General features: G+C 56.8%; 1 protein-coding gene across 1 annotated transcript in view; it reads right to left on the bottom strand.

Annotated features, from left to right (window-relative positions):
• The window catches only part of ADGRA2 (adhesion G protein-coupled receptor A2), a 34,216-nt gene extending 20,223 nt beyond the window's left edge, over positions 1 to 13,993 (bottom strand). Inside the window, exons 1-2 of the mRNA XM_039242535.1 lie at positions 13,365 to 13,993; positions 1,120 to 1,191 (exon numbers count right to left, since the gene is read on the bottom strand). Of these exons, the coding sequence (XP_039098466.1) occupies positions 1,120 to 1,191; positions 13,365 to 13,627 (335 nt within the window). The 5' untranslated portion in view covers positions 13,628 to 13,993. The remainder of the gene's footprint in view (positions 1 to 1,119; positions 1,192 to 13,364) is intronic.
• Positions 13,994 to 15,074: the final 1,081 nt, after the last annotated feature.

Genomic DNA, 15,074 nt, shown 5'->3' on the forward strand with positions numbered 1-15,074 from the left:
CATAAGATCGTGGTCATGGTTAACGATCTAAATTCCATGTCATGTAGATACTGCATCCCAATTGCCCTTGAATTTTCCAGCCCTCGCTTCTCAGTGAAGTTGCTCCTTCATTATGGAAACCCCAACCTGCTTAGTTCTAACACACGTGGCAATGTCATGGTCTCCACTAGACTGTAATCTCTGGCTCTTTGAGAGCAGGCTTCCACCTGATTCTTCTGTATCCTCCAAGCCTGTTAGGTAAAATGGTACTAGACGGGCAGGGGCCCTGTTGAAGGATTGGATTGGGGGTGCCCAGCAGGGTGGGAACGGAGGTAGGAGAGAGGGTGCCGACGGTGCGGAAAGAAGCAAGGATAAGTCTCCAGGAGGGACGGGGGCCCAGGTCGCCTGTGGAAGAGGCAGGACCTAAAGCTGTCATACAGGCTCTGGTCCCTGGAGCAGGTCAGCTGAACAGGGAATTGAGAGAGGGGCTGGTTTAATCCCCTCGTTTGGCAGGTTAAGTGGCTTGCCCTTGACGGAGTCAGGTCCCCAACTCTGGGAAAAAAGTTCTTTCTGGCCAGCAGGGTCCTTGCAGTCCTGAGTCCCAGGCCAGCCTGCCTGGGCCTGCAGGGCCGGCCCCAGCTCCAAACCAGGGCAGTGTGGGTGGGGGCCTTCTGGACGGGATCCGCTTTCCCCACCCTCCGCCCAGGGCGCTAGCCCCTTGGGGCTTTGTCTGTTGATTTGTTTGGGGTGGGGGGAGACAAGGAAAGAGGCCCCAGTCACACTAAATCCTCCTCAGCCCTTTATGCTGGGCCCCCAGCTGGAGGGGGGAGATGGCATCTGGCCAGCTAAGGGGCTCAGCCCTCACAGCTAATTGCTCATTAAAGAGTGTTAATGAACTTCCCTTAGCCCCATCCTTGCCTAAACCAGTGAGGCTGCTTCTCGCTGCTGAAGGAGCTGGTCCCTCATCATACCCTTCACCTGGTGGTCAAGTCCCATGGGTCTGACTCTGGGCCCTTCTGAGGCAGCAGATTCTAGGGTTAAGAAGTCCCTCATCACCCAGTGTTCCTCATCCTGCCTGGAAGGACTTCTTGCCCATGACCATCACCCCCCACCTCTGCCCCACTTTGCCCCAACACTTACAGCTTCTCCAGCAGGGCCAGTCCCAGGAAGGATCCGTTCCGGAGCCCAGTAATCTTGTTGTTGCTCAAGAGCCTGAAGGAACAGGGAGAACACAGACAGGAGAACGTGCTGTTACAAGCCAGAAAGCGTGGGGATGGGGATGCGGTTTCCCCAGCACAGCCGGGCTGCTTTCTGTATCAATGGTGCCCCTAAGGTTGTGCAGGGCAGTAGCCCCGCCCCTGCTCCAGGTGATAGGAAAGAGCCGGGAATGGTGCAGCCAGGCTGGTTAGCCCACTGAGCCCCAAATCTGACATTTCACCTGCCCTGGGTCCCCCCAAGGCCCGGATCTGACTTACGGCTCTGAATACAAGTGGGCGGAGCTACTGTCAAGTTGGGATGGCCCCTTTACATCTTGGAACCACAGACCTGAGGCACAGCGCCCTCCTCCCGCCCTCCAGGGCTCCTTCTCAGGCCTCCAGACCAATATCCGGAGGAGAGTGGTGGGGGATGGCCTGAATTGGGTCAGGGCTCTGGCAGGTTGGACAGGAGGTCCAGCAGGTATGGAAGCAGGCGGGAGGAGCTGCCCTTCCTTGAGGCAACACTCTGTGAGCCGAGGACTTCACAGAAGGGGACTGTTCCCAGCCCTCGAAGGACCCCGGTTCAGAGGGACCAAGTACCCTCGCCTCCCTACGCCTGTCCGTGGCCTCGACAGAAAACTGATGGAGCCCTGGGCCTCGACCTTCGCTTCTGTCCATTCTGAGTTCTGTTTATTTATTTGTATTTAGACGGGGAGGAGAGTGGCCCCAAGCTACTGACTAAACCCACTCTGCCCACCCACTTAGCCTTTCTCTGCCAGACTCCCTCCCTGGGAGGGGGAAGTTCCAGACCAGCCAAAGGGCTCATCCTTTGAGTTAATTGCTTATTAAAACGCTTTAATGAGCCTCTCAGCCCAAACTCTTGCCTGCTCGGGGCTGAAACAAAGGGTTTCACTTCTTTGCTCTTATTGGTGGACAGGGGAAGGCCACGGGTGCAGGTCTGGAATCTTCTCTTGAGCGGACGGCCTCTGGGATAGACAGTGAAGGAGGTCTTGGGGGGCGGGGGTGGGGACCAGAGCTGCTAGCAGCTGTCAAGAGTTCTGCCCCCAAGCTTGCTGGAAGTGGGTAGGTGAATATATCAAGACAGGTGGTGAGATGGCCCCAGACAGCTGACATTCCAGCTACTCCACCTTCAAGAGGCTTGTGGAGAACAGACAACAGCCAGGATGGAGGCTAGAGTGGAAGGGGGCTCCCTCCCTTCTCTGCTCTCCAGATAGGTCCCTCCAACCCTTCTGGTCCCTACCTAACTGTCCCTCCAACAGTGACAGTTCCTAGCAGGGCCTGAACAGTGACTATGTGAAGGGGTTGCGGGGGAGGGGATGTTGGGTTTCCAAAGGGCTCATACACACACACACACCCTTGACATTTCAAAAAGTACATCACAGTTTTCATTATGTGAATGATTAGAACTCACATCAACCCCTTTATTCTCAGTTTATGGATTAGGGTGATTTTAAAACTTTTTCTAAAAAGTTTATTTATTTATTTTGAGAGAGAGAGAGCAAGCAGGGGAGGGGCAGAGAGGAGAGAGAGAGAGAGAGAGAGAGAGAGAGAGAGAGAGAATCCCAAGCAGGCTCCTCACTGTCAGCACAGAGCCCGATGCCAGGCTTGAACGCTCAAACCAGGAGATCATGAACAGAGCTGAAACCAAGAGTCAGACACTTAACTGACAGAGCCACCCAGGTGCCCCTGGTTGATTAGGATGCTTTTGAATCGCATTACACATGGTGGTTATTAATCATAAATAATCTTGTCAGTTCAGTTCTTAGGGCCTCTAGGAATCTCATTCAGGTCCCGCTGGGGCTGTGGGGGCTCCCTAAGTGGTGACAGTCTCTTGATGATGTGACTTTTAAATCAAAGCCACCTCACCTCATCTCTTCTTCATTCCCTTCATATGCTCAGAGTTTGAGGTTTAGAGATTGCATTAAATGTCAGAGAAGGTGAGAGAGGACCCCTCAGTGACTTTAGAAGTGTCAGGAAGAATAGTGGAGAAAGGGCATGGGTTTCAACCTCTCCCCGAACCCCAAAGGTCTCCCCCGGGGACTGCCCCTTCCTTGGGTTTGTGGGGAAGGGGATGCTAAGGCTGAGGGTACAGGGGAGGGAGAGGGTATGGAAGGAGAGAGAAACGGGGCTGCCGAATTATCACAAGCCTGTTCATGAAGGGGGAAGCCTGAGAACAATATTTCTCAAACTTGAGCAGAGACCTGTTAAAGGGAGTACAAAATCTCTTACTTCCTGAGAATATGTCTGAGGATTCTAGTTTGAGAAATATTGACTTTAGAAATGAGTATCTTACGCTGTGAAAATACCTTCTAATAATTATCTCAAAATTATCTGCAAAAGAATTTTGTTTAAATATCACTGAACAGAAAATTAAAAAAAAATCCTCCAACTCCCTGAGATTAAAACCTGGGATCCTAATTTGAGAATCCTGTCCAGGCAGGTCTAGAGGTGGCATTGGGGTGCACCCCACATTCTTTGGTCTCATCAGCCTTTAACCCTTGAACACCTTTTTGCATACCCCAAGTTCTTTAACCCAGAGCCGGTCAACAGAAGTACAATGTGAGTTGTGTGCGTAATTTCAAATGTTCCAGTAACCACGTTTTTTCATCGTTTAAAAATTAATTCTAATAATATATTTTATTTAACTCAATGTATTAAAATGTTAGCATTTTGACATGTGATCGATATACGAAATCATTAATGAGACTTTTTCTTTTTTTCTTTTTTTGGTACTAAGACTTTGGAATCTGGGAGCCTTCTACTGTTGCAGCATATCTCAATTCAGACCAGCCACCTTACAGTTACTCAGGAATCACATGTGGCTGGTGGTTTAACCTTATCCAGTTTCCTCGTGGCCAGCACCTCCCCAGGACAAAGTCTGAGTTGCTTGAGAGATACTGTGGAAATTGTGTGTGAGAGAGAAAGAGAGAGAGAGAGAGTGGGGAGGGGGGGCGGGGAGCAGAGCAAAGGATTGATCAGCCCCAGAATCTATGGCCCAGAAAAGGAACAACTCATCTCTTGCTGTCCCAACCCTCTCTGGCAGCCCCCCCTCCCCGAGGCAGGGGAGAGGTGTGGGGGTCAGCTGCAGCCCACGCTTCCGGCTTGACTAGCCTGGTGCAAATGTGGGCCCAGAAATTCTTGAAATGAGATACTTTTCTTGCAGCAGAGAACGTGTCCCTGATCCCCCCCACCCCCACTCTCTATAAGCCCTTCGCAAAAGGAGGGACACCTGGCAGATGGTGGTTTGCCCTTTTCTCCCCAATGGGCCCCCTCCTTGCCATATTTCTTTTTTTTTTTTAATATTTTTATTTATTTCTAGGAGAGAGAGAGAGAGACAGAGTGAGCAGGGGAGGGTCAGAGAGAGAGGGAGTCACAGACTCTGAAACAGGCTCCAGGCTCTGAGCTGGCAGTCAGCACAGAGCCCGACACGGGGCTCGAACCCACGAACCGCGAGATCATGACCTAAGCGAAAGTCGGACGCTTAACCGACTAAGCCACCCAGGCGCCCCTCCTTGCCATATTTCTAGTTCTTGGACAAACTTCCGGCAGATATCCGTACGATCTAAGTCCCCAAATACCCAGAATTGGATCTTTTGGTCCTTACAACCTAGATGGGGCTGAGGGACTTTTCTTTAGATCCAGACTGTCCAGAGAATGGCTTCCGTCGTGCCTGTTGGTTCAGTTCTCCGGAGGTGTCCCCTGTGGGTCTGGTGGAGTGGAGAGGCCAGTGATTTGGGACAGAAACTGCTTGGCATTAGTGATGTCACGGGCGGGTAGGAAGCTGGCACTTACTAGGGGTCGAAGAAAACTCACACAGCCTCTTCCAACGGGAAGAAGAATGCTCCCACCACACTAGGCTGTCTCAGGGGATGGAAACAGGCAGGGCAGTTCAGCAATCAGGCAGGGAAGGCAGGAGCCTTGGCCCCTGGGTTCAGTCCAGCCTCACAGACACGGTGCCAGTTTGGTCCCATCCTAGCCACCTTGGTCAGATACCTCCTCAGCCTGCACCAGCCCCTCGCCCCGCAGCAGCACAGGGGGCCTGCCAGCTGGATTTCCTTCCCAACCACGCCAGCCCCGCCTCGCAGACCTCTGGCACATCCAACCCAGCCTCTCCAGCCTCCTTCCCCCACTCCCAAGCTACCGCTCCAACATCGTCACATTTTCACAGGAAGGGGGGCCAGTCCCTGGAGTCCCCTGTACTCTTAACCTAGACTCTGAAATCTGGCCAAGGAGAGGGGGCACATTGAGTCCATTCCAGAACTCTCTCCCGGCCAGGGTCCTATTTTAGGGAAGAGAAGCAAGCGGAGTTACCACGAATGAGGCTGGAGGCCAAGGGAGCGAGTGACTGGCGTCTACAGAGAGGCCCTGTGGCCTTTGGGCAGCCACAGGAACTCGCCAGATCCCGGCCCAACATCAGAGATGACCCTGTAGGGGTCATGTGGGCACCACTCCGCGGGGCATGGGGCCAACACATGCCTGAACCAGACTGTTCTCTCATGTGCAGGAAGAGTCATACATGTCAGCACCCCCCTCCCCCACCGTGCCAGGACCACATGTCTGGACACTTGGGGAATCTATGCTGTCCAGAGAGTCTGAGCCTGGAATTCAGACCATAGCCAAGGCCCTCTGGGCTCAGGACGACCTGTCTCCAACATCTGTTGCTGGCACCTTGGCAGTGTCTTAGGGACACCATCAGGGAGGGGGGGTGTCTCAGGCCCACAGCCAGTCTGAACCATCAAGTGACACCGGACTCTCGGCTACTGCAGGCGCAGTGCCCAAGGCCTCTGAGCACTCCCCGGGCCCACAAAGATGTCTGAAGCCTAAGAAATAATCACTGCCTCTGAAATATAAATGCTACAAAAAGTGAAATTAACATTAACAAACACTTAACTAAATAGCCACCCGATGTCATACTCTGTCGATGAGCGGTAATCGTTATGTTCCACGAAGGATGTGGGTGCGTTGCAGTCTGCCTGATAGGACAATGGGGTCTCCACAAGTGGCACTGCCTCTGGTCCACAGCCCCTACCTTGACACCCTCGGACTAAGGCTTCCCTCCTGTGGTTTCCCTTCCCTTCCCTTTGAGGCGGCCCTTCATGTCCATTTCGCCTGATTGCAGCCTGATTGCATGTGGGAGAAGACAGAAAACGCTCCTGAACTTCCTGCCATCCCTTCCCTTGGCTGAAAGCCTGTCCAGGCAGCCCCGAACATCTGATTGGAAGGAGACCCAGGTAGGACCTTGCTCTCTCAGGCTATAGGGGGTTCTGTCTGGATATGGTCTCTGATCTCAGCCTTGATGCTAAAATGTCCACACAAGGGCCTGAGGTCAAGGTCGGGAAAGAAGAGAGTCTTGGAATGGCCCCTATGCATGGGGCCTTCTTGTCTCCTTTTCTCTAACCTACCCTCTCTACAGGGGCACCCCCTCGTGGTCGGGGGCAGGCATGGGTGGACTAACCGGAGAAAAGGTATGACAGGTGTTTGTGGTGGGTGGTACGTGTGCCTTCATGGGGGTCTGGGGGCCCGGGCACCCTAGCTTGCACATAAGGAATCGAGTCTGCTGTAATCACTCACACCTAGCCATTCATTTAGTCTTCACATCTACACTAACGCCTATTGTGTGCTCAGCCCTGTGTAACACAACTGTACTACACACATCGATGAGACATGGTGTCTACAACCCGTTCATGGCAGGGGGATGGACATGTGTCAGGACGGAATGTTTGTGTGCATGTGTCCACTTGATTTGAGGAAGCTCGGAAGTTACTCCCAGTCCACCTTCAGTGCTTCTCCAAACACAGCCTAAATCTCAGCCTGGGGTAGGGGTGTGGTGGGGCATAGTTTTAGGTGAAGAAAGTAGATTTCTTTTCAAATACAAATAAACCTGAAAGGATCAATTTGTAATGAGTCATTTTTTTTTAAAGTCCAAGTATAAATTTGTCCTTTAATCTTTCTACCCCAGAAGTTTTCCTTGGGAGCCCTGAGGCCCTGATCCTGTCCTGCTTTGTGAGCCTGTACCCAATCTCCAAGATGAGACTGTAAGGCCCCTGAGGTCAGAGAGCAGGCACTGGCGCCGGGCTGGTCAACAGCAGGCGTTGGCTGAATGAATGGATGGGTATCTGGAGAGGCAGAGCTCCAGGGAAATGTGGGGGTGGTCGATGGACAGGGTTCACGCTGAACCCTGGTTTCCTCCTTTCTCCACTCCCCTCCCCAACCCCTGCCCTGCCCCGCCCCCGACCCGCTCAGTTTGGGGCGGAGCTCACTCTTGCCGGCTTACCCACCACCCCCCATAGGTCATGCTGAAGCTGTGCTGTGCTTGGTGCAAGAGAGGGGGAGAAAGAGCAGGAAGGATGCTTTGGCGGCATCCCTGGGTCCATCTGATTTCAAATACCATGTGCAGAGATTTTGTACAGAGGTCCCCTAAGTACACAGGTATTTGTTAGGCTACTATGTACCCCTTTACCCTGGCTCATGTGTCCATGAAGAGGAAGCTGATGAGTGAGTCTATCTCCTCTGCCTGGTCCCTGGAGACGAGGTCCTGATTTGTCACTATGGAGAGAGACTGAGAGCAGGTACCCTGGGTCTGGCTAGAAGCTGTGTGATCTCGGGCAGGTCAGCCCCTCTCTGGGGGTTTCTGCTCAGTAAAAGAAAGGTCTCAACTGAAGACTCCCACTCCTTATATTTGATGGTTTTTCCCATTCTGGATACCGAGTCTCCTGAAGCCTAAAGTCTAAAGTTTCTGCCTCACCACACGGTTCCCAGCAGGCAAAGAGCCCCGGGTGGGTGGGGGCCGCAGCTCTCAGACCTTCCCTTCTCTTTCCAGCTGGGAGATGTCTGGCCCCTCACGTTCAGGCGGCCGCACCTCCCTCCTCAGACTTCTCTCCACCCTGTTCCCTGCCCCTCTGTGACAGATTGGTTCCCCTGCCCCTCACCTGGCCCCATCCATCTTGCACACCCCTCTGCTCCCCCCATCCCGCCGCTCCCCACTCCGCAGGGCTGGGGAAGCTGGGTCCTCAGAGGTTGCCTGACTTAGCTACACTCCACAGTTTCTCTGTTCCCCCACCCCCATCACCCAGTCCTAAAAGCAAAGGAATGTTCTGGAGTTTGGGAAGGATGGGGGCCCGCCAGAGGAGGGAGGAAGGGGAGGAGGCAGCTTTGTCCTGTCAGTGTCTGAGCTCTAAATAGAACAGAGCGGCTGGGCTGGGGGAATGAAAATAAACAGCCCCTCCAAGCAGCCCCTTCCTAGCAGTTACCGGACTTTCCTTCTAGTTCCTCAGCCCAGGGCTATTTCCCTCCCCTCTTCTCCCCTGCTCTCTGTCTGGTCCCAGGGAGGAGTGGGGCGGTCTATAGCTCAGGGTTATGAGGGAGTGAGGGGTACTGGTCCAGGCTGTGTGGCTTTGGGGAATGCACCTCCCCTCTCTGGGCTTTGGAGAGGAGAGTCCACTGAATGGAAGGGCAGGGATCAACTCAGAGGTGGTTGGAACTTTCTCTCCCTCAGGAAAGGGTTCTTATCCCAATGATTCTCATGCAGCATAAACTTGGAAACTCTCTCCCTTTCAAAACATGACCCCCAATTTAAGGGTCAATTTATGGTCAGGTTCAAATTACACTGGTTTGCCTGTGCCTTTGGGGTAAATTCTCAGACTCACCCCCACGACTAGGGATTGACCACCACCCCGTCCCCCCAGCACAGAAGGATGATCCATGGTAGTCAGTGGGAAGGGGCCTCCTTGGGGATCAGGAGTAGCTGGGTTCATGCACATGTTCTGAATAGTTCAGGCCAAATTACCCATTCTGGGTCCTGGAGCCACTGGGCTGCTGAATTATAGGGGTTGTCTTGGGAGCTCAGTGCGGTGGCCTCTCCAGTCTCATCAGCGAAATGAGGACTCAACCAGCAAACCCCCAGAGGGCTCTGGTCTCTGCCCAGTGCTTGCCCTGAGATGGGAGCAGGGACCCTCAAGTCCTTCACGGGAGACCTAAGGGCAAGAGTCTCCAAAGACCTGCTTCTCCGGCAGGTAGCTGGAGAGTCAGAGGGGAGCTTGGATTTCTTCTGGGCCCCTCATTTCAGACAGGCGGGGTCAGGAGCCCACATGGGCTTAGTGTGGCTGAGACCCTGCGGCTGAGACCCCTGAGACCCCGCATGGGGAGGGGAAGGTAGTGTGCTGGGGTCTTCCAGCTTCCTCCCACCTTCAGCCCCCAGCCTCTTCCCTCTTTTCTTTCCTTCTTTCCCTCCGCTCTCTCTCCCCCTCCCCCTCCTCTCCCTCACAAAAGCTCTCTGTACACAGCCACTTCCTCTGGCTGCTGTCTCTGAGCCCAGACCTTATGAGAACCATATGGGGGAAAGAGGGTGGAAGAGAAGGGGGTGGGGAAGCTGGCAAGGGCCCGCCCCTCCAGCCAGCATCTTTCACTCCCCTTAGGCTCTGTGCGCTGCCGCTGCCGGTGGCACACTCTGCCCCAGACTCCCCTAACTGGATCTTGGTGGCCCGGGTGGGGGACACTGAGGGCGAGGGCCCAGTCCAGAGCTGGGGCTTCAGAGGGAGATCTGTGTTCAAGAACCATGTTCCTGAGGCTGTGGGAACTCATAGGAAGGGGACTCCCCTTCCCCCATGCTGCTCCAAAGACCACCAAACCCACAGCAAAAGGACCCAGCCACCATTAGGTGCATCTGAATGGCAAATGTCCCTTCTCTCCCATGCGGGCTGCTGATGTGGTGGGCAACCCCCTGCCACAGAAACGGGAGGTGGAGCGGAGGGGGTGTGTGGGTCCTGGGAGAATCCAGAGTGGCCAGTCCCGCGCCCGCCCCCTTCCCACCCAGCCATGGAATGTTCCCAGGTCAAAAGGGCCTAGGTTCTGCTGGGAAGGATCTGGGTATTTTTTTAAAGCAGCTTTTGGGTTCATTGGGTCCCAAATCCAGCCAGGTGAGCAGTGAGTCCCTCACCTGAGAGGAATGTAAGAGGAGTCAGCCAGCTAATTCTGGCCTCAGTTTACTCAGCCTGTAAGATGGAGACGCAGGGGCTGGATTTGCGGATCTGTAAGGGCCTTTTCAGTGCATGCAGATGGTCTAGGAATTTATGACGTTGGCTGCAATCCTCTGAGGGGCTGCTCAGATGTCTTACAAGGTCCTCGCAGGAGACTTCCTTCTGGAGTTATCTATTATCAGTGCTTTCCTAGAATTCCTCACCTCCCTGGCCCTCACTCTCACTCTCAGGGCTGTGAAGCAGAAGGCAGGCCCATCAGCTGCTGCCCAGGAATGAGTGGGGGGTTCATAGCGCTCTTCATCTCCCTCCCACACCCAGGCTCTCCCTAAAACAAGTCCCCCCCCCCCCCCATGAGACCTTCCCCCTGTGGGGAGAGCCATAAAGTCTTCTGCTCTGGACAGGAGCCTCGGTGCCCACGGCTGTCCTGCGGACTGAGCTGAGGGGTGGGACAGATGGATCGGGAAGGAAGCCAAGAGTCCTGCTTTCCCGGAAAACTGTGCATGAAAATCCATTAGAAGGGAAAAAAGCAGTCCACAAAAACAGAAGGCAGAAGATAATAGGGTGGAGGTGGAAGGGTTTTCCGTGAGGTAGACAGGACTGTGCACGGAATTGCCTCAGAACTGCCTGCAAGCTTTCTCTGAGCAGAGACAGGAGGCTCCTTGCAGACAGGCACCTGATCTAGCACTTTCTTTGCCTGAATAATCCCAGCATTGGTGTCTACCAGGCTTCCCAAGGGGGAGGGGGTCCCCGGGTCCCCTGAGCAGGGTGAGGTGTGAGGGGGACTGGGACCTGGTGGCCCATTCTGGAGGGAAACAGGGGAGGAGGGAGGTAAAGTCATGTTGCAAAAATTGCACCAGGTGACAGGCAAAAAGGTGAGAGGAAACAAAAATTGCAAGGAGGAGGCATTTGGGAGGGTGTGGAGAAGGTTTCCAAGCTTAGTCTCTTGCTTTGCTGCCAGGCTGAAGCCCCTTCCTGGCCCTTGTCTCTTGTCTTCCCTCAAGGGGCATGCTGGGAAGGGATGGGTACACCGGAGGGGCTGAGCCCTGAAAAGACAATCCCTGCCCAGCAATCAGGATCAGGATTATGTGGGGCCTGGAGGCAGAGCCTAAGAAATGTGTCCATTGGCTGTCACACTCCAGGCTGATGGGCTGGTGGGCTCTCAGGGGCTTCTAGGAGCTGCCCTGGCATCACTGTGGGGACATCCAGCCAGGCTCAGGGGCGGTTCCTGTGGAAGCTAGGTCCGTGGCCTGGGACAAAGAAGAGGCCCTTCCTCTGGGGATGGTTTGGGATGGGAAGGTGAGCTAGCAGTCATGTTCACTGCCACCCTGTCACAATATATTCTCACCGAGAGCTGGCTGTACTCACTCCCTGGAGTGGCGTCGATAGGAATTAGCTATGGCTGGAAAGCATTAGTTACCAAATCATTCTAAGATGTACTGCAAAACCACCTTTTAATGTCCGCCCCCCCCCTTTCTGCCTTTGGTATGATTAGGATTCCCCAATCCCAACAAGCAGACATGCAGAGGGATGGTGTCCCACATATGTGTGTGAGCACAGCCACAAGGTCAAGCACACACACACACACACACACACACACACACACACAGCCCTCTCTTGAACTGCCCAGCGGGGACTTACACAGACACCCGCCCCACCATTCCACACAGCAAGCATTTTTCTCCTCCAGAGCTGAGTGGGCTGGGGAATGCCCAGGCCTGTCTGGACCCTTCAACACCAGTGGACAATCAAAGAGACCAGGAATGAGCAGTCAGGGCTGCCTTCTCAGGCCATGGCCATATCCCAGAGCTGCTGAGATGTGGGAGCCAGCGGACACATTGCCTCCACTCCCCCTAATGCACGCTCGCGCGCCCGCACACACACACACACACACACACCCCAGCTGGGGAAAATGCAGGCCAGCCAGCCAACGTCAGAGGCTGACCAGTCGTGTCCTGTCAGGAAGCCGGCAGCCTCTGAACTCACCCAACCAGAGGCATTACTGTATTGTTCTGGACACAATCAGGATAGACCGTGAGCCAGTCCCAACTCTGGGCAAGGGGCGGCGGGGAAGCCGTTGCCACTGGGGTCAGGAAGACAGGAAAGGAGAAGCACATGCAGGTTGGGTCCGGGACAGGAAAGGCATGGGCCGCATCTAGGGCCGGACCCTCCACTCCACGACGTGCGTGGAGCTGGGAGCACGTGGTCAGGGCAGGAAGTCGCCACGGCGGGTCAGGGTCGCTAATTCCCCTGAGGTTGTGGGGGCTTCAGGCCCCCATCAGGGAGGCTTGGGATCGGGTCGTGCGTGGTTCGAGCCGCGCTCGTAGCCAGCAAAGTGAGGGCTCAGTAGAGCCCTGGCTGAGAAAGGAAACGGGATGACGGAAAGAGGCTGGGAGGCAGCCGCCTTCCCCTCAGCCAGGGTTCTTTCTTCGCAGTCTTGGAGCGAAGAAGTCAATCGATTAACAGCTACAGCTCGTGTTATACCCAGGGGAGGTAAAGAGGAGGGTGGGATGCAGGAGCCGGCGCACAGCTCACTTCACCCACGCCCGCGGAGGGAGAGGGGCCCGAGAGCGACGGGGACGCCGGGGTCTCAGGCCAGAAGTGCCGCAATCCCAAGGACAGATCTTCCGAGCCCTCCCTCCCGCCTGCCTTGCGGAGACATGGCTGGAAGACGGGCTGGCAGGCTCGGGGGTGGGGGTGGGGGTGTCCCCTCACTGGAGGAGCCAGGCCCGCGGGGTGAACCCGGGAAATTCCTCCAGCCCGGCCGGGGACGCGTCCGCCGAGGTGACGACCACAGCCACCTCCTGGGCCGCGGGCGTCGATCTTTCCTGAGGCTTCCCCCAGCCCTCCCACCTCAGGTCACCGAAGTCTGCAACACCACCAGCCCAGACTGGAAAGTCGAGGGGCGTGGGCGTCCCGCCAGCGCGCATTCCCTTCACCTGTACAGGTGAGTGGGCGCCCGCGGTCCCTCTCTCTGGGGCGCAGCCGCCCCCCGAAGTCCCCTCCTCACTCCACACCCCGGAGCTCCAATCCTTCCCGTACTTCTTCTCCAAGCCTCCCTTCTCGGCGCCTGGACGCAGGCCTGTCCTAAAGTCTGAAGTGGCGGCAAAGTCCCCGTCCCCCTCTTCCCGCCCCTCCCGTCCCGTCTTCCTTCTCGCCCTCGTCGGGGCTGGGGCTGGCCGAGTAGGGTACTCACAGGGTAACGGTGCCGTTAGGCAGGAGGCCGGGCTCGGGAGGCTCCGGGAGGTCCCCGCCGCCGCACACCACCCTCCTGCGCGCCGGGTTGGGGGCGCCGCCGCTTAGCCCCTTGGGCCGCTCCCCCGAGCATTTGCAGCTGCGGATGGGCACGGGGCAGCCGGGCGCGCCCCGGCTCTCGGGCGCCAGGAGCAGTAGCCACGGCAGCAGCGGCAGCAGCAGGCGCGCTGGCGCCCCCCGCATCCTGCGTCCCGCGGCGCCCATCAGCCCATCGCCCCGCGGGCACCCACAGCGCTGGGGCCCGTCTGCGCGCCGGCCACAGGGACCCGGGCTTGCGGGAGGCGTGCTCAGCGGGGGCCCGGGGCGTCCGAGGGCGGGGCGGGGGGCCCTGGGCGGAGGCAAGCCCCGGGGTCCCCGCCGCCGCGCCCCGGGGGCATGTCCGGCGAGCGCCCCGGCGGGGAGGACGCGGGCGCGGCTGTCAGCGCGGCGCGGGCGGCCCCCGGCGGCGCGGCCCGAGCCTCTGCGCCGCGCTCCCGGGCCGGCCGAGGCCGGGCCGCTCCGCGACGCCTGCTGCCTTCTTGCCGGGCTGGGACCTAGCGGATCGCGCCGGGCTCCTGCTGCCGCCGCCGCCGCCGCCGCTCCGTGCCATGGATGGAGGCAGCTCCTGCGCGGCGCCGCTCCCGCCGCCGCCGGCCCCCGCCCGCCCTCCAGAGAGGGCGCCCTCCCCTCGCCGGCTCGCCCGTCCGCGGGGCCCTAGCGCCTCCCGACACGCAGCCAGGCCGCTGCGAGCGAGAGCGGGCCGGCCGCCTGGAGGCCCCGTTTGTCCCGCAAACCCGCCCCGAGCCTAGACTCTTTCCCTCCCGCCACTCTGCTCCGGGCCAGGGCTCTTCCTCTCCACAACCCATCTCAGACCTCAAAGTCAACCACCGTCACTTTCCACAAAACCCTCGCTCGCTCAAGCTCATTCCGCCCGCACCCCCCTGTTCTGGGTCTTTCATGGACCTGCGGGTTTGGCAGGAGATATCTGGTGCTGTTTGGCATTGTGAATGAACTTCGTTCACTGTCCTGGGGTTGCTGAGACTCGGCTTCCCTTGGCCCCTGACCTGATGGGCTAGTCTAGAAGCCGGCTCTCCCTCCCACAGACCTAGGAGGCTCAGACCCTCCTCTGCTGCCGGTGACCTCACCCAGCGGGGGGTGCATGTCACTCAGCCAAGGAGGGGTCAAAGGTCAAGGCAACAGGCTAGATCTGGCCTCCTATGGGTGGGGGGGGGTCACGCGTGTGTGTTTGGGAGGTGTTGGGAATGAGGGAAATGGGAAGAGAAAAAGCAGGGATCCTATCAGGGTGTGGAAAGAGCACTGCACTGTGAGTCAGGAGAGCCTCATTCTAGACAGCTCTATTTGATTTTGGACACAGCCTCTAATATCCTGGAGTATATAATCTCTGCGGTCAAAATCGGGCTTTCCCTGCCCCTTAGTTTATGAATGTCAGCTGTGGCATTTGAATGGCATTTCCACAGGCAGGGGGCGGGTGGCTTTGGGTACTGTCTGACCTTGACAACCGGGTATGGAAATGAAAGTTGAGGGGTGCCTGGGTGGCTCAGTCGGTTAAGCGTCCGACTTCAGCTCAGGTCATGATCTTGCGGTTCATGGATTCGAGCCCTGCATCGGTCTCTGTACTGACAGTCAGCTCAGAGCCTGGAGCCTGTTTCAG

Source organism: Hyaena hyaena, unplaced genomic scaffold, assembly GCF_003009895.1.
Source record: "Hyaena hyaena isolate Hyena2069 unplaced genomic scaffold, ASM300989v1 scaffold_215, whole genome shotgun sequence".
Taxonomy (NCBI): Eukaryota; Metazoa; Chordata; class Mammalia; order Carnivora; family Hyaenidae; genus Hyaena; species Hyaena hyaena.